Here is a 27,271-nt window from a genome sequence, read left to right on the forward strand (position 1 = left end):
ACGGAATTTGGTAAACTCATCGTTCGAAGCGTCACAAAGGACGCTTTTGCGTAAATGCACGTGCATAAACAGTGACCCCGAAACACGGCGGAAAAAAAGAGAAGAAACGTGTTCGATAAAATACAGCGTCGAAAATGCCACAAAAACGTTCGGAGCGAAGGAGCTTGGTTTTCAGGATCTCGAGGAGCACCCTACTTTTGCATTCAAATGTGTACCTGGCCTAAAGTTTAATTACGAAACGGAAACTAGGTTAATCACTCGCGATTCAGGGGTTTTAAGCGAGAAGAATTTTTCTTGTTGTCGATTTCAAGCATACCCAACAGTATTAGGCCACTTTCCTTGCTTTTGAATTCAATAACATCGAGCAGGACTTACCGTGTACATTAAAGAATGGATTATCGTAGTAATACAGATAGATATTAAATTTTTAATATTTAATAGGTATTTCTGATAATGTATCGTTATTTGGTCCATTATTTAATTTCGAATGACTTTGTACCAGAGATCGTTGGAAGCTTAAACATTTGATATACTATTGGAAGTAAAAGAAAGTTAATATGTCGTTAAAAAAAATAGAGACACTTTCAGTGTGGTCGACTAACCGTTTCTCAATTATTCCGAAAGTGGTCTTGGTTATTTATTTAGCCGACTTGCGAGCTTTCACCACGTCAGATTCACCGATTCCCTTAAATCTTTATTTGTATTTTGTGATAAATCGCCGTCCCGTACCAACCTGTGGGCGTACATGGTGTTCTCGCTGCTTCCACGAGGTCCTCGCGACTTCCGGGCGGCGCTTCCAGCATCGTTCCGCTTCCGGAGAATTTTTTCACGCACAGCAGGCTCAACGCTGAAACCAGAAAATGGAAATTCATTTTTTTGAGAAAATAAAGGTCTCGTTGCCATCTGAAAAATGAAAATACTCTACGCGAAAAACGAATAGAATACTCGAGAACGAACCCTTTCTTCCATTACAGTACTTCTATTAACTCCCGATGCATTCTCCACGAGACGCAACAATTAGCCTCCAAATTGAACGTTGTACAATTCTTTTCTTACATTTGTTCGCCTCGTTAAGTGCGCGTTATTACCAGCGGATTAGATTTCTCGTTTACGACAAGAGAACTTCTCCTAAGTACGGAACTTTTCCATTCGCAATAATCCGACTTCCACCCTAAGTCGACGGGTAATTATTAAGTAAGCTTAAACGAATGTACAAAGAGAATTCTCGATTGGATGATCCTTTGCAACCGCAGTATAATTACTATAATCCCTGCGCTATAGGAGACTGCAGGTCATTTTTAGAAAGTATAACTCGCTTTTCGTTGCGCGCTGCGTTCACAGGAAACTCGAACAAGTTTTCAAAATATAGTCCCACCTTGTGGGCTGAAATGCACCATCTGACTCGTAATTAATTCACTCCACTCATAAATAAATTTCAATGTTTCTACTGTGTCGTGTTTATTAAAAATCAAACACAAATTTTTAAGAAAAATCGATAGGCTTTGGAGAAATTTTTCGACGAAATTGAAAAGTTTCAAATCGTTCTAAAAAAATTATTTTTAGTTGCAGGGCTCGAGTACAATCATTTTTGGTTATTACACATACCCCCGAAATCCTACCCACTTTCGAGAAAAAAATTCCTCACTGAAAATATAATGTCTGACCATACATGACATTTTTCCCTGAAATTTCATGCCAAAAAAAAATTTTTGAAATCGTTCTGAAAAAATTATTTTCGATTGCGGGGGACAATTACAATCATTTTTTATGAATAGGCATACCCCCGAAATTCTACGCAGTTTCGAGAAAAAAATTCTTTACCGAAAATATAATGCCTGACCATACACGACATTCTTCCCTGAAATTTCATGCAAAAAAAATTTTGAAATCGTTCTGAAAAAATTATTTTCGATTACGGGGGACAATTACAATCATTTTTTATGAATAGGCATACTCCAGAAATTCTACGCAGTTTCGAGAAAAAAATTCTTTACCGAAAATATAACGCGTGGGTAGAAAAGTCTCTACAATTTTAAATATTTTTTATTTTTCCCTCAATCAATTATTTTATATAGTCTATTACTTAAGCAAATTATTACTTATTCTACAATTATGTTTATTCAAAGGATGGGTAAAATTACACAAATGGGGACGTAAAAAGATATCAACTCATTTGTGACCGACGACTGCACCCTTTTAAAATAATAAAAACAGTAAATTCACATACCGGAGATACAGAATGCCGTTCTTCCGGAAACAACTCGGTGTCTGCTGCCAATTATTCCGCGACAATTATCTATTCTCCTTTTCCGTGCAATTTGCCATCGACTCCGTCTCGAGTTACGCTAAAAGGGGAACACTCGGAAGCGCGCGATCCACACGAGGCTCGCGTGCACGGGTCGGGGCACGTTTTAATTAAATTTTCACGACCTCAGCTCCACGAGTATGCTAGTCGCGCATAATAACGCGTCTACACTGCTCGTGCACAAGTGCGCGCGTGTCCGATCCGAATTCGCGCGAGCCGTGTAACATACTGTTTCGCCTTTGTACTCGGCCGACAGCCAGAAAGAGAGTATTAACAACACCGTCGCGTCGCTTCTATCGTGGTAACGCTCGAAATGCCGCATGCACGATTAATTTTGCGACCGCATCCTAAAACATAGCGATCAAAATCCGCTCGAGACCTTTTCTTGTCCCGTGCCTCGTCGAGCGAACAGAATCTTTCACGACGTCCCATTCGCTGGAGAAAATTCATCTGCTCCTCGAGAAGAATTTATATACGCGACATCCCATCGTGCATCGTATGGATACAGTAATTAGAACGAGTAAGATAAGCTCGTGTACACAGAATACGAAATAGCGGATGATAGGATAAGATTTTAATAATGCAGATCAAATGATAAGTAGAGTAAAAAGTTATCTCTATACGCCAATCCATGCATTTTGCGATCTACGAAACAGTATTGAAGAAATTGAGTTGAGAAGTAATCGGTTTAAAAGATATAAAATACTGATATCATCGATAATAAATACAAGTTATTACCAATTTTGTGCGTCTGAAATGAAGGAATATCGAATGTGATTTTACTAAATTTGTTACATCCATGTAGAATTATTTAGGATCCATTGTCTGTAGAACGATTGAAATATTCTGCAACAGAGTTGAACAAGGTTTCGAGCGGATTTGAATCGCATCTGGGTACTACGAAAGTATAAGACGATCAATGATCCTTGCAGGCTTGCATTGAAATGCAAGGTGGTCACTTCGAGCGTCTCTCTAAACGCAAGCAGATAGAATACAAATCGAATTGTTCAATTTCACTGAATTTATTCCTTTTACTATTAAACAAGATATTAATGAAAAGTCATTTTGCAACCCTTTGTCTTGACCGCGCCGTTTCAGAGTTTCAAAGAGACGAAACGCGCACCTCGAGATGCCCGAGCACGAGCGTCGCTCATTTAATTTGTCGATACGTGATCGAGGCGTTCCTTTATTGAAAAGCATCGTATCTATCGCTTTGTACTCCTATCAAGGAAGGAAAGAGTTTCGCTTTATCTCTTCAATCATCGATAATGGCATCGAAATACAAATAATACATTTCTGAAGCACGGGACGCGATCATAGAGTTCGTGCAGACGCTGTTGACGTTTCCCATCCCGGAGCATCACGGGCCTCCATTACGCTACGCTTTTGCAAAATAAAGAACGAAGCTGCCTCTTGTACCTTCGATCGTCGACGGTAGATTGGAAATAATAAGAACGCAGGAAATTTCAGACGGTTAATTTCATTTTTCCTCCATGTCCACGTTTCTCGTGTTTGACGTTTCGTAATTGCACAACAATGTTTACCGTTACGATTTCGTATTTCTATATGTCACGGTCGAAATCCAAATGTCAACTTTGCAGTTACGAATCGAAGGGCTGTCAACTAAATCTCGCATTTTCACGACAAACGATCCCAACAAAATCGAACACGAATAATTGTAATTGTTAATTGTTAATTAAGACAAAATATTAAAATGTATTATACAAAGGAACAAACGTCAAGCAGGTTGAAAGAGCGAAATTGAATAAATTGATTTATAACACGACCCACAATAATGAACCGAATGATACTGAATAAATATTTAATATTTCATTACCGACAACAAATGAAATGGATTCTATTGTGCTCTAAAATATATATACATTTCTATATTGGCCGAAATTTGGTTTTGTATAGACTTTTTAATTTAAGAATTAATCGAAACCTCTGAATCGAAGTTTTACTGTATTAAACATATCGCGTAATATCTGTACACTTCCTTATTACTTTAGATCACAATTTCACAACGTAGATTATCTATCATTCTCCGATCTCTACAATTATATACATTCATTCGTTTTCAATTTTCTTCTTTATAAAATTCCAATTCGTTCGATTCAAATCTATCTCAAGAGACAAAGAATACGCAAGATTACTTTGTTTTTAAATTCTTGTCAGCGACTGTACACGTTTTGGAATGCCAGGATCGGTGTCTTTGTCACTTATATTTCGACGGAGGAATTCAGGACGGTCGAAAGTTTCGTGGATCGTGGCCTCGGCTGCGTGCTGTTCAATTTTCATCCTTTGACGATAGAAGAAAATCAGGAAGCATCGGGCATCGAGTTCCGTCAGCCACCGAACGATCCCTTTTGTCTCGTTTTATTTTCCGACCGGCTCGTCGCGTTCCCCGTCGAGTTCCTCTCCTTCGATTCCTTCCTCCTTTTCTCGATCCCTTTGTGCCGGCTAGATCGAGCGGACTGTTTTCCTCCACGAGCCGCGCGCGACACGCGTTCTAATCTCCCACGAAGCGTTCGCTCCGTCGCCTCTACGTCCTCGAGTTTGCGGTTAGTTTCAAAGCAAATTCGCCGGTCGCAATTGCAGATAAAATTGCGGCTCGCGAAAACGTCGCCCGAAGAATGTCGTATTTCTCTAACCGAGTCGTCGCCAAACTTGTATGCACAACTTCTTTCCTGGAATTCGTTGCAACGGCGAAAAATGTTTCCTCTGTTATTTTCAAATCAAATAAATACATTACGAATCCAAATTAGAATTTTTTATATTAACTCTCTTACAATGAAAGATAAAAAGAAAATATTATGTGATGTGAGTCAGATTCGAATAACAGAAAGTTAATAAAGGAATAGTAACGTTTAAGAAGTTTACAAAAAATCTAGATATCCCATTTGTTCAGTCCTAAAAGAATTTGTCGTAAATGAAAAATAAGTCCCGTGATTAATTTGGGAAGCAAATTGAGGAATTGTTTGTAACACTTTGTCGCGAATAAGTTCTTTTCCTCGACTCCACGCCACATTGACATTACGTTACGATTAATGGCGTCCCTGGGGGAGTTGTCTCTGTCGGTGAGGAAGACCCCAGAGTAAATAGTAAACTTCTTTACAGCCATTCCACACTAGAGCCAAGTGGATCTTCCCAACCTCGTTACTTTATGACTCGGATAACGAAGAGAGGACTAGTTATTTCTCGTCCAATAACCTTCTGGTAGAGGGTTGATCGAGGATCGAGGATGTTGACTCCATAGTCTGAATAATTTAGAGCTGTTTCGACCCAGAGCAAACACTTACTCATTCATTACAGGTTTAAAATTTATTGTTACTGATGTAACATTACGTCTATATTTTAAAATTGTTAATATTCAAGGTAAGGGCTTTTTCTTGGTGTGTCTAAGGCTTCGTAGTAAATAAAATATAGAACATTCGCATTCTGATCTCGTTTATAACCCACTTTCTGAACGATAAAAGGACATTTCGTTCCTTGGTAAATTCTCCTTCGATTTTTTGCAAATATGTCCCAGTGAAATTCGTCCAGAACCGCAGAATTAGTGGACGATGGAGGCTGGAAAACAGGTAGCCGGTACGCGCTCGTATTATTTTGGAAATGTAGGTATTACCCAGCCAGCGACCCCGACGATTGGTATCGGATCCTGAACATTTCGGTTAGCCAGGAATCCCGTCGCACAACTCGCAACAGAAATTATTCGCGTTCTGCTGAACAAACGGGGCCCGCATACCGGCCGAACGTTTCGTTCCAAACGTGACATCGCGCGAAACGCTCGCTGGTCGCATATTCTTCAATCGCTTTGACGTTTGGGATGTTCTTCCGTCCGCCATTCTGCTCGTCAGGACTCCAAGTGAAGTTCAAACGGGTTGCCACGGCGTACCGCGGAAAAATCCATTCGAAAATGCCCGTTTTCGGTATTTCTTCGTCCGTAGCATGGGCACGTCGAACTTATTTCAGAACGAGGGTCAATTTGCACTTTGCTACCGTGTCGTGGATAAGGTTAAAAGGTTAGAGTTTTGCCTCTGAACGACCGAATGGAATAAATACGAGATAATTTAATAAAGTTTCTTTGAAACGTATTCGAACGGATTGTATTGGTCGATGAATTAAGCCCTTTCTGTGTAAAAATGGGTCAGAAAAAATATAGAGAATTGAATACGATCAAAAAAAAAAATTGTATGATATCAAGGGCGAATAAATGTATCGGTTGGATTAAAACGATAAAATGGCCTTTTGAACAGCATGCATGGGACATATGCAAAGTGTTAAAGCTACTGACTTGTTAGCTTGAATATTGCTCCCAATAATTTTCGAATAAAACGTGGATATTTGTATGAAACAAAACATTCTGAAAATGTGCTTTTAATCCTAGTCCTTGCATTCGCGTTTCCGTCGTCTGTTACGAATGCACAGCCAGCGAAAGAATTGAACGTCGAACGTTGGAAAACGGTACCTTTTATGACCGCCACCGGTGTCCATTCTTTATTCGCCGTCCACTGGTTCTCCCACTGAGATACGTGAGGGGAAATTCAACGAAACCTATACGGCTCGAAAGTGGAAATTCCAACCTCGCCGAGGCTTCTGGAGATTTTTATTTATTCGAATGCCGTGGTCATTTATCTCCAGCCTGGCGATCTTCTGCGACCGATAGCCTCCAGCCAGGCGACGTTCCAGGATCAAATTCTTGTTAGAAAGAAAACCGTGCACCGGCGACTAACCCACTGTTCAATTTCAGCTTCCGAAGACTCGATACACGACGCATTACTTCGATTACTTCGAACAATAAGATTTTCCTTTAACCAATTTCTATCAAAGATACCAAAGTCTTTTAAAATTGTAACTTTTACTTTAAAATTCACGTTAACCATCGTTCGCATTAAAAATTACCTCAGAGGCCAATCAAACGTGTAAGAATAATTTTCAAACTGTTGGTCTATAAATATATAATAATTTTATAGTTTGAATATCGCTCGAAATCGATACCTATGAATGGGAGTAACCCTTTAAAAGTTTACCTAAAAGGGTAGTCCCTTGAATTTGATTTGTCACAAGCTGAATATAGTGTGTATCGCTTAGTTTTTGCTGCTCTACAAACTTCCAGAGTGTCATCGAAATTGGGTAAAGAGGATAGATCGGTGATGGTCCTTGTCAGAATCGATGTCAAGTGAAACATCGAGTGACGACAAGCGAACCGGAATTCATTTGTTGGCTAATAACAGTACGCGTGGAAAAATATTGAATGATTTCCTTCGAAACTCAGAGCAATGCTATATTACTTTTTCAAATATCTATCTTACCGAGTCTGTGATAATTAAAACATTTCGATTATGATAACTTCTGTGCTTTTCTTTCTCGACATTGTAATTTCTGCAAAACAAAAACTAAGGATGGTGTTCTCGTTCGCTTTTAATCGACAATGAAATAAAAGAAACATACATACTGTAGGAAATAACATGGGGAAAAATAAAATGGTAGCTGATTATGATGTAACAGAGGAAATGCGACTCACCCCGCTTCACGTCTCGCCACGTGTTCGTGATTTCGTCGAATCTTCCTTGTCCGTTTGGTGTTCACCCATATAGTCCTCTCACATCGTTCCGATGCCCGATGTTCTTCGAACCTGAAACGCATTTCGAACAAAAAGATTTACTCAGACGCGTGCAACGAAGTACTCGACGTACGAAAAATCAACAAAAAAACATAGACCGTCGCAAGGAAATCGCGCGAAACGTCTTTACGGCTATTTTTCACCGAGAATTCGTTTTTATCGTGCCGGGATGCCTGGAAAGATGCACGTACGAAGCCACGGCGACAGGCTGCGCAATCTAACGACGTCGTTGGTTGCACTCGCGACGAATGCGCGGAACGTCTGACCTGTCTGCACACACACCGCCCAACGTCGCGCAACTCCGAGGCAAACAATCAGACTTTCGTGCATGGAACATAAATCTAACCCGACTTTCTTATGTATTTCGAGAGTCCATCGCGGCGAACACGTTCTCCCTTACGTTTGACGGGAACACGGAACGTCGATTAAGTTATGACTCGAATAACAGAGATTGCGTTTCACCCGCTACCATGTTTCTGCGCCAGGCGAAAGAGCGTTGGTAATAATTTTTCGAGGAAAAAGTCGTTTTTCTCTCGCGGAGTCGACTCGCGTAAATAGAAATAAATTCTGCGACCACGTTTGATACATGTACCGCGCTTCGCGATGAATTTTAGATCTTTAAATAAATGAATGTGCTCGATTGAAATTGCGGCGATCGCGTTACAGTTCGTTTCAATCTTTGGTTAAATTTTTCCTTAATTTGTTACGTATTTGATGATCAAAAATGATCTTTAGCCAGGAGCCAAGTTCTCGTCCAGAGGAATTTTAATCGTGAATTCCTGTGCACACATTATCCTTCTTAGAGTTATTGTTTGCTAACATATACATAGATACACAATTACAAATAGAAATATCTCGAATACAATTATTTCAGAAACAAAACGTTGTAAAGAACAATTTTTGACATATATCTTCACGATTTTTTGGATCTTACTTATCTTCTGGTTGATTGGAACACGCGTAGCGAAACGTCCCGTGTTTGTGACACGCGCTGTAGTTTGATCGCGATCTTGGATCCCGAATCCGCGAATTCTGAGTGCCTACGCTTGTTTCATTCCTGAATCCTGGGCATCTGTTTATGTCTCGCATAGCACGGGTTCGCAGACTACACACACGTGTGCATATGCGGGCACATGCGGCGAGACGCATACACCGCAGAACACGCAAGAGCAAACAAGAGGAGCAAGCATGTGCGGCTTACGCGAAATGTTGGCTGCAAACTGGGAATCGTAAAGCCTCGAGCGTTGTAACCCTTATACCCCGTGTTTGTTTAACCATATTTTATCGTTTTGGTTCGTTTCGCGAGGAAACGCTCTAATGAATCGAATATTCTGGCACGTTGATTCGATCGAAACACGCATACGCAAGCCGCGCTACCGTACCGTACGTCGAATATTTATTTTTTACGACTGATCAACGGAAATATTCGGTTTCATCGGTCGGATTTCAGCGAACAAACACCGTGCTTTAGCTTTTATTTTTCTCGGCTACGCGATCGAAGTTCAAACCTGCGAAGCACAGTGGCGTTTTCGAAATCGTTGATTCGCGAGAATTTCAAACGAATTATTTTCCAGGCACAGGCGATATATTCTTTTTTTGTTATCGGGGACCATCGACGTAATTTACGTCGCGTCGAAGCGAATGAGGAACGCCGAAACGCGTTGTAAGCGTCCGCGAATAGTGCTCCGAAACGAAATTGGTCGTAAAATCCGTGACGAAGAATCTTTTATCTCTTAATGTTCTCCGTTCCTCATCCCCCCGTTGCGCCTGGCACCGTTACAAGATAAGGGGTGCTCGTTCCCTTCTTAATCTTCGCTTTTCCACCTCGTTCTGTTACGCTTTTGTCCGATCCCTTTATTGCATCTTACATTTGGAAGCGGAGCACAGTTTCTTTCGTGCAACGACGCGTTAAAATAAAGCTAACGAATATCCGTGATTCGCTTGGAACGCGATTTAATGCATTTGAACGGAGCAAAAGCAAATTGCTGTACAATCACGCTACCGAAGCTCGACAATACATTGCGCTCAAAGATGATAAAATATAATTTGATTTAGTAGAAGATAAAGAAAATGAAGAAGAGATTCCTTAGTTTAAATTTAGATTCTAATATAGAATCTCGATTACCAAATTATTACAAACGTCCCTATTCTTCATTTCTTCTTGTTTGCTCTTCATAATGAGTTAAAAATTTAAGAAATTTTCTAAAAACTCTTACCAGATTTATACTAAATACGTTAAATGTTTCTCGATTATTTCCAAAAGTTTCGAATCAATTGCAATGGCTGGGGCCACATAAGCCTCAAGGACCATCGGTAACATTCCGATTCAATACATTTTTCGAGTGGTCGTCGGCAGTTTATCTCCCGACGCTAGCGAAAGTTCTACAATTTTCCTTTCCCGGCCAACCCGTTATCCTGTCGAAAAAGGCGGTTGCGGTTTCACGACGACACGAAACGCTCGGCGTTCGACGGTTTTCACGTTTCGTCGCCTCCGATTTTTCTCCTCTCTTTCGGTCACCGTGCCTCCCCACCTCTCCCCCTACACACTTTCGGTTCGACGATTGTAACTCAAGTCGTGGCTTGGACAGCCAGAGGAAACTCCGGGTTGAAGTAGTCGTGAAACTTCTCGGCGACAAGGACGATTGGTTTCCGCCTGAAAACAGCTTTCAGACACCAATTACCGGTGCGGCTGGCTACAACCGACCGGTGACCACTCGAGCGATAACTGAAACCCCCGTCAGGATTTCGCTACTGCAAGAAGTTCCGAAGCTGCTATACCGAATTAGCGGCCGCGAGGATAGAGACGCCCTCGTCTATAACCGGGAACACCTGGAGGTCTTTGTGCAATGCGGGCGAATGGAAACCGAAATAACGATGATAAAACCGACAGCGTTCCGTCGATTATCGTTTTCAGACGTCTGTTTCGTTTTATAAATTCTACAGCTTCAATCGTGGTCTAAAATCGAGCCTAAAATCAAATCTGAGGCTTCGATATTCCTTGTCGCTTGATCATCGATTTAGTATATGAGAAAGAAAGAGAAATAATTCTGACGACGCTTCCTGTACTCGCCAGAAGAGGGCTACGCTCAACCTTCCTTTCTCGCAAGTGCTCAACTACCTCCTTTCCTTTCGATCCTCCAGATATCTCGCTTATTTCTTTCTATGACAAGAACAATTGTTTCGAACAGTGTTATATACCGGTTTTAAAGTATACGTAGAGTTCTCTAAAAATTAACGACATAAATAAAGTTGCAAATAGTTATTTTTCAACAGAGTGTTAAGAATACATAGGAAAAGAAATTATAAATGTAATTAGTGTAAGAAAGTTTGGAAATACGGATAACTTAAAATGGTCGAGAATTAAAAAGTAATCTAATATGTGTACAGTGGCTACAATATTCTAAAGAAATAAGAATCTCTCGCTATTCATAACGTTGGTATGATGTTGATAAACCCTTCCTGCTATGGCACCTTGACATCTAAGCGACACAGAATTCCCTAACTTCCTACAGGAGTCCATTAGCACTTGAGACCATAGCATCGTGATTTATTGCAGTAATTAATATTTGTTAGCGACTGACCATGAACCCGGTTATAGTTGCAGCGTCTAATGTAAATTCCATTCAGCATCTATGGGGTTTGCATCAAGATGGTTGCTTAAAAATCCTCGCTATATAATAACTTCGAAAACGAAACGTTGTATCAAAAATATTTCATTCCCGATAATTTGGTCCTGCGCCGTGAAAGTTCGTCCAATGACAAATCGAAAATGATTCTATCAGTGAATTTCCATTTGGTAACGCGTGGTGATAGAAAGTTGACGAGACATAGTTTCTGACTTTCTCACGAGCTAGCTGCTGTTAATTGTTCAAATGGCCCCTGGCTAGATCCAGGAACACAACGCTACACAGTTGTACAATTTATGGTCTTACAAACAATTAGACAAACTTTGTTATAACGAACACGCGTATAACGAGATCACAACTGTTAATACCAAACCGCTGCAACGATTACAAATTACTCTGAGAAATAATAAATCGTATATCTTATCGATAGTATTTTTTATTTAGTCGAATAAAAATTAAACTACATTCGAGTTACGACTATAACTATATTCCTTTGTATTATTACTGTAACAATTTTTTTTTTCGATGAATCTACGGTCCCTACTGTGACAAGTCTATTCGATAAGCACCCAATTTTTGTGTCGCCGGATGGGAGGAAGAAAATAGACGAATTATAGGCGAACGATAGTCGAACGAAATTCGCCAGTGAAAAACGTTTCTCTAGGCGCGAAAGCGAACGAGGTCGCCGTTATTTCCGATACCACGCGAACGATGATATTTTCGAGCAGCCAGTCATGTTGGAGTTATTGCTCTGGGGTTTTCGAGGTTATAGTTTGCGGCCAACTTCGAGCGCGGTCTGTGCTTCTGATATAAAAAAACATGAAAATGTAAATGACAGACGCCGTCCGTGAATACGCGGAAAACTACTACAGGACCACGTGCTATAACGTACAGTATTAATCTTCAGACACCGTCTATACCTTCTCGCTCTGTATGCAAATGTAGGATGTAATAGGAACACTCCCCCCGAACTACATCTTAATTTTCAAGCACACGTTCTCCATCTCGTTCGGGTGAAGTGGCATTTCAGACAAATTACACGGAGCATTAGACAATTTCAAGAAGTTTCTAGATGTTTAAGTATTCGCGAGCCCGAACGTTCGAAAACGTCCAAATAATAAAGTAATGAACGGATAATAGAGTTTTGGATGTCGAATGCTCGAAAATCAATTTCAAATTCAAGATTTCAGCCGTCAAAGTATCGTTTGCAGAAATTAATCAGAACGACGACTCGTTTGGTTATTAGAGCAGGATTCGGGCATTGCTACAAAGATGGACGCCCGTCCGTGTATCCATATTCCTGTATTATGCATGCATCAAGATCCCAGCCGGTGAACTGGCCGACCCTGTTACACGTACGCACACACTCCATTCATGGGTTTGGCTCCCAGGAGTCGTATAGTTGGTGACTAGTAATTACCTAGACGAGTGACGCTATCTCCGTTATCACTCCCAGGGTGCAACGAACACGCAATATCCGGGCTTACGTTCATAAAGGACGTTCGTTCGGGCCCATACGAATTGTGTAATTTCCGTTATCAAGTCGATCACGATAATTCCGTTTCAACGTATAGTCAGCGCCGTAGATAACTGATTAACTTAACCCCAACAAAAATCACTTTGGTCCAGACGAAATTCTCCTCGAAATTTGTTCCTCGTGAAAAGATTAACCTGTTCGATTTAATTAAAAATAATAACGTAAAGACGAAGAGTTCTGTTCATTTTACTCGTACCACATGGTATGTATATTTAAAAAATGATAAATATGTGTTATTTAAAAATCGATACTAGGCCATGATTAATTCTATCGAACAAAATGCACATAACGCTGCAACGAAGAATGTAGTTTGTAATGGCGAACAGGAAGGCGAGAATTTTACCTCGTATAAATTGACTGGCGCTATCGTATCGGTTCCAATCCCCGATAATCAGAAACGAAATCAGATCTTACATTTACGCTTTTGTTGTTTTCCATTCTGAGAATCCGACCGCGTAGAATGCACGATAAGAACGCGAGCGTTGCATTCGTGGTTACGAAAGAATCGACTACCCGACGCAACTCCTTCCAGCCTCCCATATTCTCTACTATTTTTACGACTCGACTATTTCTTCCCCCCTCCCCGTCCTCCTTAGGTCCTCTTACCTTTACCCGTATACAAGCGTATACACATACATATTTATACGTGTACTTGCTACTTTTCCGTATTCCTTTTCGAATATCTGCCCGTCCCTCTGGTTTTCATTCCCCGCATGTCTTTTCCCGCTTCTGTGGCGGGCTGCGCGTTTATCCGGATGCTTTTGAGGTACGTACACACGCGGCAGACGTTCCACGGGAAAAAGGACGAGTTCATAACCCGGGATACGGACGGGAATATAAAGTAGACTGTACGGTGGAACGATCTCATAACCTTTTTCCACGCTTCGCGCGGTCCACATTTTTCCCCCCGCCATCTTGCCTCCTTCTCCTTGACCAAACGAACATCTTTTTAGCTCCTGAGCATTCCGTGGCCAGTCTGGCTATTAGAAAGCATTTCTTTCTTATTACGTTTCCCGTTGTTCGACAAAGTCTCGATCGAATAGGCTTCCTTTCGAAAATACTAACAGTTATTGGTTGTCTGTACAATTAAATAATCACAATACCCTCTAATGATAAATAATGAATAAAACTTAAACGCGTGATATCGATTATATTTGATTCATATTTATTTTTAAGTCCCCTCGCTTTTCTCCCTAATGTATACACGCTTCTGAATATTTTTATAATAAGCAGGAGATAATTATAAAAATTTCCAGGAAACTTTACTTTGAATGGTTTCACCAATGTATCCATTATCACGCGTCTCAAATGTTAAAAGAATTACAGTGAGAAAAGAATTAAGTTCGAAAAAAGACACAGTTCGTTCCAAAACTAACTCAATCTCCAAAATTAAAAATATATTATCTCGTCAATATTCAGTAATATTCCATTGATAGAGCCCTGGTGGATGCTGCGTGCAACCGAAAAACTTGTATTGCTTCGAGAAGATCGTAGATTTATGTATGAAGAAACTTTTGTGGCTTGAAAAAATTAATTAATAGTTTTCTCGGGGAAGAGGTCTGAAATATCATGGATATCAAGCAATTTTTCGGCGTCGAAACCAGACGGACCTCTCAAGAAAGGGGGAGGTAGACAACTCTGATATCTCTGGCGGTCCGAAAGTTGAGGAAACGGCCGCCGGGCATCCGGATGCAAATGAAATTTTGCGAGAGCTAACCTCGCTCCAGTTTCTCCCCGCGAGGTGGCCGTTTATTAAACTTCGAGGCGCGCCGCGCGCGAGGAAAAAATTAGCTGGCCAACCGCCTGACTGGCCGCTGTTGAATATACTCTGCCACTTAAAAGTTCGGGATCGCTTATAATATGCGCAGTTTATGAAAGAAAACGGAAGAAAAATCTTCGGGTTTCTTTACCTTGTCGCGTCGAGTAATTCCGGAAACAGTTTGACCGTTCGAAGCATCGAAGAAACAATTTATCGAGTATAAGTTATTGCTTCGCTGCGGATGTTTATGCGTATTGTGGGAAATTTTCAATAATGCACTTAATATACAAAAATATGTTATAAGAAATATTAATTTCTACAAAGCTTCCGTTTCATTAATTCTATCGATAAAAATATGAATCTAGTTATTATTAATACACCAGCAATGTGGATTTTAATTTCGTTAAACTGTTATGAATTGAATTTGACGGTGAAGTAAAAGGTGCGATTCAACGTTTAAAGTAGACCTTTAGAAATTATTATAAAATATAATAAGAATATATTCGGATTTCAGTTGGTGTGAAATGGCAACGTGATTCTCTATTTAATTTAATGACGTCCTTTTCGCGAACGAAGAGATTGCAAAATGCTCAATAATGGTCTTCGATGCTTCACCGAGACATTTTATGGTCGATAATTCTCTTTATTGTAGGTAGCGTGTCTTGCGGTGCAATTTATAACGAACATCGGGAGTTCCCCGTTTCTTATAGTGACAACATTTTCTAGCAATTAACGTGCATCTCGCAATTCCACGAGAATGGAAATTCCCAACCAAACGGGGAAAGAGTGATCGAAGCGAAAATAACTGATCTGCTAAAGCTCGGCCGTACAATAAATGATTAATTACGAGGAATATAATTAATCGAACAATCCGTACATTCTCCGATCCGTGCATTAATCACGATTGTGAATGTTTGAACAATTCTGATTCGATTTAATTAACGCCAATCAACGAACACGCTAAATATTAATAGAACTCTCGGACAACGCGTAACATTCAGCGTGATTAACGGCTTGCTGGAATCATAAGAGGACGATTCTGAATAAATTTTCTATCGAAAACAGATTGAAATTAAAAAATATATTTTTCCATTCTACCAAACGAAATGGTGTTTTTTCAAGAAATCATTTCTGAGCTTTATGATTGCACAGTAATTATTTATGACTGAATTTTGTTGAGAATGAAAATATTGTTTTGGTTGCAACTTCATTGTATAATTACATACAGTTACACGTAGGAAGGATTATTGTTATTGATAACCACATTTGGACAGTGTATTTTAGTCGGGGAAAGAATTATTATTCTTTAACTTTTTTTTTATTTTGGTTGTAACAGTTAGAATCCCTGATCAGAGCATCAAACATCGATCCTAAAACTATTCTCGAGAGAAATGACATGTTTGGAGCTACGAGAAAGTGGATTCGGGATTTATGAACAGCCTGTATTATGTAACAGATCCTTTGTGCAGGGAGTATCGTGCTTAGCTTTTACCTCTTAGTGGCGTCCTTATGGCAGACGGATGCTATAAACGTCGTAGATCCTTTGTCAAAGACGTTGGTCGTAATTTAAAGAACAAATTGCCCCGTTCCGACACAATGTGATTGCAACTAAAACACTCAAAGTTTAAACAGCGAAACGAGTTGCGTCTCTAAATAATTTTATATAATTAGAATGTTCCTTTCTCCGGAGCAGCCAAATTTTCTAAACTCGTTTACCCTGGAATTTCTGTTCGAAAAAATAACCTTTGTAGTAATTGCATTTTTGTTCCATGTTTCGTTAACCTTTAGATGTATTTCAGATGACTACACAAAATTAGCCAAAAGATAGCCAATCTTTTTTTTCAATAGATTACACGATTCTTTCAGAGACATCTTAATATTTACGAAATATTCGCATTCTTTCTGCCGTTCAATGCCTGGCGCAATTAAAATGCAATGCGACGCATCGTTGGGAAGTTCGTTCGCTGACAATAACCGAAATGGACGCGCATTAACGTCCCGTTTTAACGCGTTCGTTTTGGCCAAGTGGCTCGGCTTTGATAACGCGGTAAATTTACCGTCGTGAAACGCGCTTCATTCAATAAAACCACTTCCAACGCGAGCCTCGAAAATATGCTCGGAACACGTTCTCGTCGATCCATTACCGGCGTGCCAGTTTCGCGAACATTCGTCTGTGGGAGCACAACAGTCCTCGCCAAATACTGGAAGGAATCCCTAAAAATAGGAAAAAATCCATTTGTATAAATAATTTCTTTTCGTCGGCCCCACGAAACTGAACAAAACTTTCGTTCAATGAAATAGAAATTAAGTCTGTATCAGACTGTACGAGATCGTAATGAAACCTATATACCTCATATAACATATAAACCTCAAAACTTTCTAGACTTTTTAAAAAAATTTAGTTTTCGACTGGTAACAAAATTAAATACGATATTATTGATATTAAATACTGTAATTTGATTTTCAGTTAATACAGTTTTCTCGTCTTCCAGATCTGTATTGGATCGTTTGACAAGTGCCTATAGAGGAACAAGTTTGAGTAGAATATCGCTGACAAATCGAACAAAGTCATTTACCGATAGTAGGAATAATTATTTAAGATTATACTTCGATCGTGATATGCGGGCTATACTGCAGGGAAAAATAAATAAAAGCAGACGAAGAGAGCAGCATTATTTCCGGAATAAACACCGCGGGACCGTAATTCGGCGAGATACGATCTTCCGACAATGGAGTCGCGCGATTCTCCTTAGATAAATCAAAACTCGGGAACCATAAAGCCTCGACTTTTCTTTCTCCGTCGCGAGGATAAACTCGACCGAGTTTCTCCAGGGCGAGGCAATAACGGCGCGACAACGCAAAAGCCCACGCGATCGTATTCATTCCCGTGCCATTTCTTTGTTTCTTCTCCAGCCAACTTAACACATCAACAACCGATCGAGAAGATTCAGGACAACGTTTTATCTTTCGTTTCTTAGTCGACGGTGAAATGGAATCGCTTGCAGTTCGTCGAGTATCTTCTCGGCCTTTAGAAACTATTATTTTTCGTGAATTCCAGCAAGCAATATTTAAATCACTGTACAAAGTTACGTACAAATGTTAAATACAATGATCAAACGTGTAATTTATACGTGTACCCGCTCATTAACATATTCATGTTTCATTTTGTACTGTTACTAATGTAATTTGCAATACAAACATGGTTTTGCATTTTGATATAAGAAAACTAATGCGATGAAGATTCGTTCTTTCGTGTAACGATATTTCCATAATGCATAAATCAGACACGAATATATAAATACAACCGTATATTATAAATTATATAAATTATAACACGGTTTGGATAAACGTGAAATGGAGATCTCTGATTTGGACTCGTACAAACTGTCTATTCCACAACTAAGCTCTGATATTTACTAAATAACAAACATAATAAAATTCAGATTCGGGTCAGAACGGATCCGAAGTCCGCCGTCCAAGGGTTAATTACTAACGGGTACCAAATAACTAGCAACCAAAGTGTTAGGATTTCGTTTCGTTACAGTTGTTTGTCACGCCAGAAGCACGAAGTTTCAAAGACGTCATCGCGTTTACACGATGTCTACGTCGCGTCTATTCCTCGGTTCTCTATTCCCCTCTTCGCGTTCCCTGGCCAGGACTCCTCATGCTCGTCGTCCAATGTCTCGAGGGTGGTTTCGTTCTCTCCGAAGTGACGCGTCTCGTGGCTGACTGAAGGGCTACTAAGAGGGCGGACGTCTGGACGTAATGGGGTCGATGCATCCTGAGGGGTGGATAACCCTCGGAAACAGAGGCTGTTGAAAATCTTTCGGGAGATTGCCGCTTTCTCCTACGCTGTTTGGTTAACGACAACTTTCCCAATAGTATTTTCTTTTTTCTTTCTGGCAGACAACTTCGAGCCGTTTACTTTCGTTATCGTTCGATATCGAATCTGTTAAATGTTGATACTCGTATTTGGACATTAGGACGACATCGTGTAATTATTAGTCTATGCAAACGTGTTTGCATCAGAATCAAAGTTTTTTACTTATTTCGGAAATTAGGTGAACATTATAGAACATTTTTGTAATTGTTTTCGAGACAGAGTGACGATAGCAACCACGAACACAATCACAAGTAGAAATGGCGAGTAATGGTCAGACGCGTTACCTGGTTCTTGATTAATCTTCCAGAACATTATTAAAAAATTTTGAATTGCTCCTGTGTATCAAAAATTATGTTTACGTTGCATATAAGTAGGGTTCGTCGAAGGGTAAAATGCTTAAATAAAATTCTGTTATTATTGCTAATAAGAGAAAATAGCTCGTAACGCTTTATATTTGCCAACTTCTATATAAATGCTTGATCCAAGTTGATCGTCCATCGTTCGTTCGCAAATAAATTATACTCAATTAACGAAGCCTGATGCGGTATCGAAGAGAATCTAGGTTCACGAACAACGAACGTTGCATGGCATTTCATTTGCAGAGATTTATGAGGAACGATTTCACGAGTGTAGCAACCCCGGTAGCCACGGTCCCTGCGATTATTATCGCTGGTATATGCGATAAACTCCGCACCCTATCCTTGAACATTAAGTACGAAGCACCGAGTATCCAGCTGCGGCTTAAATCATCGGTATCACGAGTTTACGCGACGAGAGATCTCGTCGACGATCCTCGCGGTGTGCTTAAGTATGCAGATAATTGGTTTAGACAAGAAAGTTTCGCGCATAATACTGCGACCCTGTGGTTTGTAAACGGACAATGTTCGAAAAGTGGCCCTTTTCGGTAGTTGGGTATATTCACTATACATAATACTCAATAACTTCTTACGCTGTTGAAACTTCGAAAATGTTCAATTTTTTGGACAATTACTTAGTCCATCGTACTGGACTGTCCCATGAAATGTTGATTAAATATTGTTTTCTGATTTTCTAGAATGTGCAGATATTATTGAAGAGCTTTTCTTCTGGAAAGGGTAATAAAAATCGCCCTTGCGAGTCCGTGTGAGGAAATATTTGGAAAAATGCGTGGATCGTCTAGGTCGGGGGATGGTCGTGTCTGAAAACGGGGTCACTCGGCTCGCGGAACGAAACATCGATTTACCGATGAATTCTAATTAGACGAGATGGAACCTCCATTTAAAGGGACACCGGGTGTTCTCTCATTCAGTGGCACGCTAGTCGACACGTTCCCGTTCAAAGGTTCACGCTTATTGTTCGAGCGCCTATAAAAAGGTGTATTCAGTCCGCATTGGGGATGTAAGCGCGCATACGTGAATAGCCATCGGTGACAATGCGCCGGCGAAGACAGGCGCATCTATTTTTGAACCATGTTTCGATTTCTATATGCGAACACAGCTTCTTTTAACGTTAAATTCCTCGGGTCCATTGTGCCCTTGTAATTGTCCCCCTCCGGAACAATATTTTAAATCTTTAGCCGGGTCGCGTTGCTTCCAGGAAGAAAGGTAACTGTTTGCAGTGTAGCGAGCAAAAGAATAATGTAAAGTTTTACTCGAACACCTTAAACTACGAAGTTCGAAGCGAAAGAATAAATGTACATGTCTTTACGTGGAAACGATTATCCATAAGAAAATGAGGGATGTCCTCGTTCGTTGCCCAAATTAAATTTCCTAGCGATACTCGTGTTTTGCAGCTGGTTTTTTATGGTGTTAAGTGACACTGACGGCGAACGGTAATTTGTTAAATGAAACTTAATTATGTTGACGCGTATCCTTCTTACGAGGCACGATGTATGCTATAGAATCTACTCACGACACGACACATTACGATCTTACGTTATACCGTGTGGCCCAATCGAGGTATCTGTTTTCTCCAAAATCAACGAAGATATCGAATTCAAACTTTTCTTTCTAATTAAATAAGCTGATTTTTAAAAAAGATAAACTCAGAATTTGTTTAAACGGAATAGCTCTCATCTTTCGTTTCTTTTATCGAAACGTGTTCAGTATTAAGAATATGAAATTGTTTGGAAACACGATTCGTAACGAATACGGGAAAGTCAGGATTACAGTTGGTTCCAGTCGAATCGGAAAACTTATCGCGTAATTTCTTTCCAGGGTATCGAAGCCAGTTTTCCGTCTTACGCCTGGTGTTTTTCCTCGGATTGTCCTACAGCCGGTCGAGCTTAAGCTGCTTAAAACTTCGTATCCCCTGGACGCGACGGTTCCCTATGTGCACACGATCGCGAGCATACACGTACACGAGACAATGTGCAATACGAGTTCGAAGCAATAGACGCCATCGGCGCCAGCGTAACACTGATACATCGCCGGATTAGGCAACTAACGACGCTGGTCTGGTTGGATTTTCCTTCGACCCTGGGTACAGCGTGCCGCCATCTTGTCTAGTAAGTAAAATTTTGTCGAAGGCCGTAAACTGTTGGCCAATTCGCTGGATGGTCGTCGATATTCGTACGATTTTCCCTCCGCTTGGACTCCTGCCATTAGTTTAATCGAGGGACGTCTAATTTTGGCGTCGAAAATATAGTTTGCAATCTACCTTCAGTTATAAAATTGAATATTGCCCGTGGAAAAGTAAACTTGTTACCGTAGATCAAAGCGCGAAGAAAATAAATAGAAGGGATTGGAAAAAAGTTTCTAATTAATTTGAAATTGCTCGGAGGAAAAATAAAAACGCGATGGTCAAACGATATTGAGAAGCAAGGTTACATTTTTCAGTGAACGAAAAGAAAAATTTTTTTTTAATTTCAATTTTAACTTGTGGGTATCGCAAAAAACGTAGCTATATTGTAATACCGTTAAAAACAAAGAGTAATACTTACAACTTATGATTGCTGTGACGCGTATTTACTGTGCGGATCCCAACGAACAGCAATCCTGAAAAAGACAATATGGCGAATGTAATAGCCATTCAATTTTATATGAAAATATAGGAAAATTTTCTTTGAAAAATATTTTCTCGAATATTTTCATCCTGCGAAGTTATCATCCTGCTTAAGAAGTTCTTTGCAGTTTTGTTTGTAATTGTTCCTTCGCGATGAAAATAATATCAGGCTATTTCAGGATTCTTGACGTAATTTCCTTCGAAGAATACCATACACTTGTCAATTTGTTTAATTCGTTGGTTCGAACGTTAATTGACGTCGACGTTTTCGAGGGGAATTTCGATACCAGGGGATTAAGCATATTCTCAAGAAGGTAGGTCTTTTGTATCGATTTTGAAAGCAGTCGGATACAGCGTTCGTCGCTGCTTGTACGCCGCTGATAAACGCGCCAGTTCTACCATGAAGAGGGATGCACAATAATGGAGTACGAGTGGTACCCCATTGTGGCGAATACAATGAAGCTCTCGTTTGAGCATTCCTAAGGAGAATGTCTCTGGCAGTTCGACGCGATTCGGGAATAAATGCTGCGAAGCACCGTTGTCAAACAACTTAACAGTCCACGAATATATTCTCCCTCGGCGTTCCTGGCGAGCGTCGTAATCCGCGTAACTGAATGTCATATATCATTGTCATCGTTAAAAAATCTTATCTAAAATACGATGAAAGCAAATGGATAAAATTCCCCCACAGAACTCCTAAGTAAATTAGCAACATATTTTATCATGTCATGTGGCAATCGAGAATTCGCCGAAGAAACTTATTTCTCGTTGTAATCTTTTCTATAAATTTTCTTTATGCTATTTTTTCGTTTTCTTTTATTATTTTGATCACTGTAAAATAGTAGGAAACGTGCAATAAGGGGATGCTTGCTAATGGTAACAACATTTCACAAAACAGAATCAAGAATTACGGACTTGCAACGAGAATTGACAATCCTCCTCGAGTGGTCCGCAGATATTTGTTGATGCAACGAAGGCACGCGAAAACAAGGAGACGCATAAGGGTGAGGATCTATTCTGAAGTTTCTTCCCCTCAAAGAGGCAACATTCGATAACTAAGATAACTAAGATAAGCTTGGCAAAGTCAAGAATTATTGTATTGATCATATTACAAAAGTAATATTTTTGATTCTGAAGCTTTGAGGGGTCGTTATTAAGGAAATTTCAATTTTAAGGGATCATTACTTTTTAAGGAAAGAAATTTTTTTTAAATACGTGAATTGAGAAATTGAATTTAGATGGCAAGTTACTATGCAATCGAGCGACGATGCATTACACATTGACCGAATTATTCCATTTATGGGGTTGCGGAGAGATGCGTTCCGGAACAATGGATCTTTCCGGCCTGACCGATGCATTCGGTTTATATTCCCTCTGGGACGTAAATTCGCCTCGACGTTCGTCATCATCTTGCGTCTTCGATTATTCCGGGCATTACGGCGCTCCTTCCAGCCCCGTCACCTTCATCCCCCTGTTGGTCCGATTCCGTGCACAATGAGAATCCGAGATAACTCGACGTTGCATCGTGTCGTTTCCCGAGATACCCCAGTCGTCGTCGATGTTACATCGTCCGCGGCATTGTCGTCAACCCTGTTTGCGCACGGCGATAAATTAAACGACTTCCGTCTGCTAGCGATCGCGCAATCTGCGGGCCGAATACCGCGAGCTGGAACTTCTGAAATGCTGCTCGAAGATAGGCCTTTAATGGAGAAACTTTACCCCCCCCCGAATGGAACAGTCAACCAGTCCCAATAAAATGCGACGCGATTGATAAATCGGAATTCGTTAACAAAATTAGCAAGAAGGCTTCTTGGTTAAATTCTGTTGAATGTTACGTTCTATTTAACACAGTTATTTCATCTCGTTTCATAATTAATCTGGTCATCGTAACTGTACGCTTCCATGAATTGTTAAACTCTTGACAATTCTGCCCAACAATTACTCGATCATATTCAAAGGAATTATTTTTTTACTCGAAACATTTATCAAATTTCGTAGCACGAGCTTAGATTAGAAAATTAATATTGCTCTATCGACTTCTGCTACATAAATTAGAGTTGAATAGAAATAAAAATTTTAATTAAACAGCAAGATATTTCACACGTAACGAACACAAATTTTAACTGTTCGATCGAGTGAACGACCAGAATAATTTTATGTTGATTTCGATGGTTACATTTTATTCGAATGAAATTGGCTCTGTTCTCGAATTCTTGCAATGAATATTTGTAAATGAAAAGAGTATCGAGACTAGTATAATTCGAAAAGCAAACTTCTCGTCTTGGCCCTAGCAATAAATTGCTTCCCGTCGATATTCCTCTATTTTTCCGCATGTTATTAATTCCCCGATATCCGCGGCTGCACGCGTCGGTTCGAGTCGTCAGCGTCGAGTTCCATCGCAGCGCCATTCCTTCATCCGCGTGAATTTGTTTGCAGCAAGATGAAACTGTGTCCGCTCCAGCGCCTCCCCCATTCGACGCGTCCATCGAAGTATAAAACTGTCACGAGCGAAGGTTAAATCGGAATTGTGGACGTTGTGTTCCATATATGGAATTAGGCTACGTATTATCAGCTTCCAATTCTAACTAGTTCACCGTTGTATCCGGTCTCGTCGTTATATTTAACCGTCGACCGACCTACCGATGCTCAATAGAACTGGACATGGAATCCCTTGGTAGCGTAAAACGGAATTTTACATTCGCGATGCCAAAGGATAATTATTAATTTTACTCGATAAAATAGAGATTTAGTTATCTTTGTCAACATCCATAATTTATTAAGTATCAATTAACACTGGTAATATTAATAAAAGATTTTGGGGCAACGACTACTAAAAATATCAGCGCATTTAACGCGTTAAATATATATTACTGACCACTACGATGCGCCTAGCAACAATACGTCCACAAATGCAATTTCACGAGCATTCGTTCCGCATCAAAACGACGCGAGGTCAATTCGTACCGTACGTTAACGCGTAATTATTTTATATTTAAACTTTTCACCGATATCGAGCTTAACGAACGTCATTATGCTGCGTCGCACGACCGTTCCGCATACGCCGCAGTTTCCGCTGCCGCGCGACGTATTCCATCAGAATAATTCATTAAATAACGTCCAAGCAAAACGACGGTGTAAACAATTACGCGGCGGGTTTCATTCGCGAAAATACTTTACAAAATTCCGTCGGGAGATAAAAATTTTTGCTTTTTTCCGCGCGCGTTGCACTTTCGCGAGCTGCGTAACCACGTTTACGAATGCACGTCGCGTCGTCCCGTTTAAAAAACATGTCGGCGGCGTCGAAATCTTGTAAAATGTAAGCTCGAAGAAACCGTTTGCTGGTCAGAATATTTATCGCTTCGAGGATTATCGACTGGCGTGTTCGCGATAACTTAAATATTTATTTAGCACAAAATTCTTTGTTTTGTCGAAATATTCGAATACAGTGTATATTCGTGATCTAAGGAATAAGTAAAAATTAGATTGGGCAAGATGCGATCAATACGGTGGGTGGGTGTATTAATAACAACAGCTGAATTTAAGAACAGCGTGGAGTCGAACCAAAAATATGATACAATCATGAATTTTCTTTTATAAAAGACGATTCAATCGAATAAGAAGGTATATTATATTGATAAAGCAAGGAGAAAAAATGTAAACGGGGAATACTATATTGCTGTTTTCTAAAAGAGAGAAATTATCAGTCCATCTATTGCTGCATCAAGATATTTTCTCGAAAGGTATCCCGCGAATAGCCACCGAAAATGAATACCAGAACCGTATCATCTCACAACCAGAGTAATTCGAAAGATTACTGATTTGTTGCCGTGTACACCGATTCCAGCGCATAAATCTCTTTTCTATCCCTTTTCTCCGAGTTCTTTCTTCCCCAGGCTGGCCTCGTTTACGCTCACGCTTAGAATGGTCTCTATAGGTGTGTTAGCTCACTCTCCAAGCACCAGCTCGTGCGCGTTCCCTTCGTTTCCCCTATCTGGCGTCTGACTACTGTCACAATAATATCCTTGCTCCTTCGCCACCTTCGTGATTTATCCTTCCAGCCGTGCTTTACCCAACCAGAATTAAGCTTCCGCGAAAGACGTGCGCGTTAGCGTAATTATGGAGCTACGACTTTCGCGACCGGATCGTAAAAAGGGTGATTTACGATCCGAAGATTTTCAAAGGGAGCACGATAATACGACCTCCGCGACGTGTAACGCTTTTATGCCCGAAGCTTTTTTTGATACGCCAAGAGAAATATTTCTCGTCGCAGAGAAATTTCAGCAAACGGAGGAAAATCGAAAGAACGACGTCAATAAAGTTTTGGAAAAAACGTATATACTAATCCTTCCGTTACACGAGTTTCATTTTATCTTTAAAAAATTCAATCTTTTCAACGCATCGATCAAATTATCGCAGTCGTTGAATATTCAAATGGTCGAACAGTGTTCGAATTTTATTTAACAAATATTTGAATCGTGGATAGTTTTGAAGATGTTGTATAATCCAGCCGAGTTCCGAAAGTCACTTCGTTATCTTGTCCGTCTTAAACATTCTCGAAGTCTTAAAACTCTTACCGAAGCAAGAAACAGGCATAAGCTCGCTTAAAGTTACAAGTTCATCCTGTTTTAGAAGTAGAAGTATCTTCATAAAATTCGTCCCGAAGTAATCGTAAACCCGGATGAACTGTAGACTGGCATTTTGTATTCCGGCCATCTTGTATCTTCAGCCTTATGAAATAGGTCAGGCTGTTTGACGTCGGAAGTCAGTCTTAAGGTCCTGTTACGTGATCAATCTTTCATCCGTCAATTAATTCTCTTTTCAGGCCGATAGAGCTGACAGTATTATTCTTCTAAATGTAAATCCCCCAAAAACTTAGTTTACAATACTTAAAAGTTTCAACACATTTTCCTACTTTGGAAAATTCGAAACTTAAAAGGGTGAGAAAGTAATCATCCAGAAGCACGTATTATAATTTCAGGTAAAATATAAAATTTCAGTATTAATAAAGGAAATTTTATAAAAACTATGAAACGTCCAAAAATAGATTTGGGGAGGCAAACACATTATTTCTCTCAGTTTCAGAAAAAAATTACTGTATTTTCGGAAAAAAGAAAGTTACTCATGAACGGTCGAGATGACTAAAAAAAAAATTTGTTTTTATTCTATTTTGTTTTCGTCAAATTACCCCTATCGAAGGGAAGAGAGTAGGAACAATCGAGAGACGCGGAAAGGAAAGGCTGTCCCGTTTGTATCGTGATTGCAGTTTCAACGCGGGTGACGTACGCAGTTTCCATAATTAGCAATACCAATCTGCTTCGACACGTTTCCACAATCGAACGCTGACAAGTCATCGTTAGCCTTCTAGCGTTGCCAGTGGTCTATCGCGACAAACGTCATCCCCCTTTCACACTTCGGCGTGTTTCCCTCCATGATTTATGCCCGCGCGTGTCACACTGTGTACTATTCCGCGCGTTGCCCTAACAATCTACACGGTAGGCGCGATTATGCGGCAGTGGCATCGTTACGCGCCCTATGTACCGTCGTATGCACCCA

General features: G+C 40.1%; 1 protein-coding gene across 2 annotated transcripts in view; it reads right to left on the reverse strand.

Moving 5' to 3' along the window:
* Nucleotides 1-27,271, reverse strand: part of LOC122404580 — a 164,961-nt gene that overhangs the window by 41,917 nt on the left and 95,773 nt on the right. For both annotated transcript variants that reach the window (XM_043408663.1, XM_043408662.1), the window contains 3 exons: nucleotides 21,657-21,711; nucleotides 7,833-7,943; nucleotides 734-847 (listed from right to left, as the gene is read on the reverse strand). In XM_043408663.1, the coding sequence (XP_043264598.1) occupies nucleotides 734-803 (70 nt within the window). In that variant the 5' untranslated portion in view covers nucleotides 804-847; nucleotides 7,833-7,943; nucleotides 21,657-21,711. The remainder of the gene's footprint in view (nucleotides 1-733; nucleotides 848-7,832; nucleotides 7,944-21,656; nucleotides 21,712-27,271) is intronic.

The sequence above is a fragment of the Colletes gigas genome, unplaced genomic scaffold, assembly GCF_013123115.1.
Source record: "Colletes gigas isolate AHSC1104 unplaced genomic scaffold, ASM1312311v1 Colletes_gigas_Sc00003, whole genome shotgun sequence".
Lineage (NCBI taxonomy): Eukaryota > Metazoa > Arthropoda > Insecta > Hymenoptera > Colletidae > Colletes > Colletes gigas.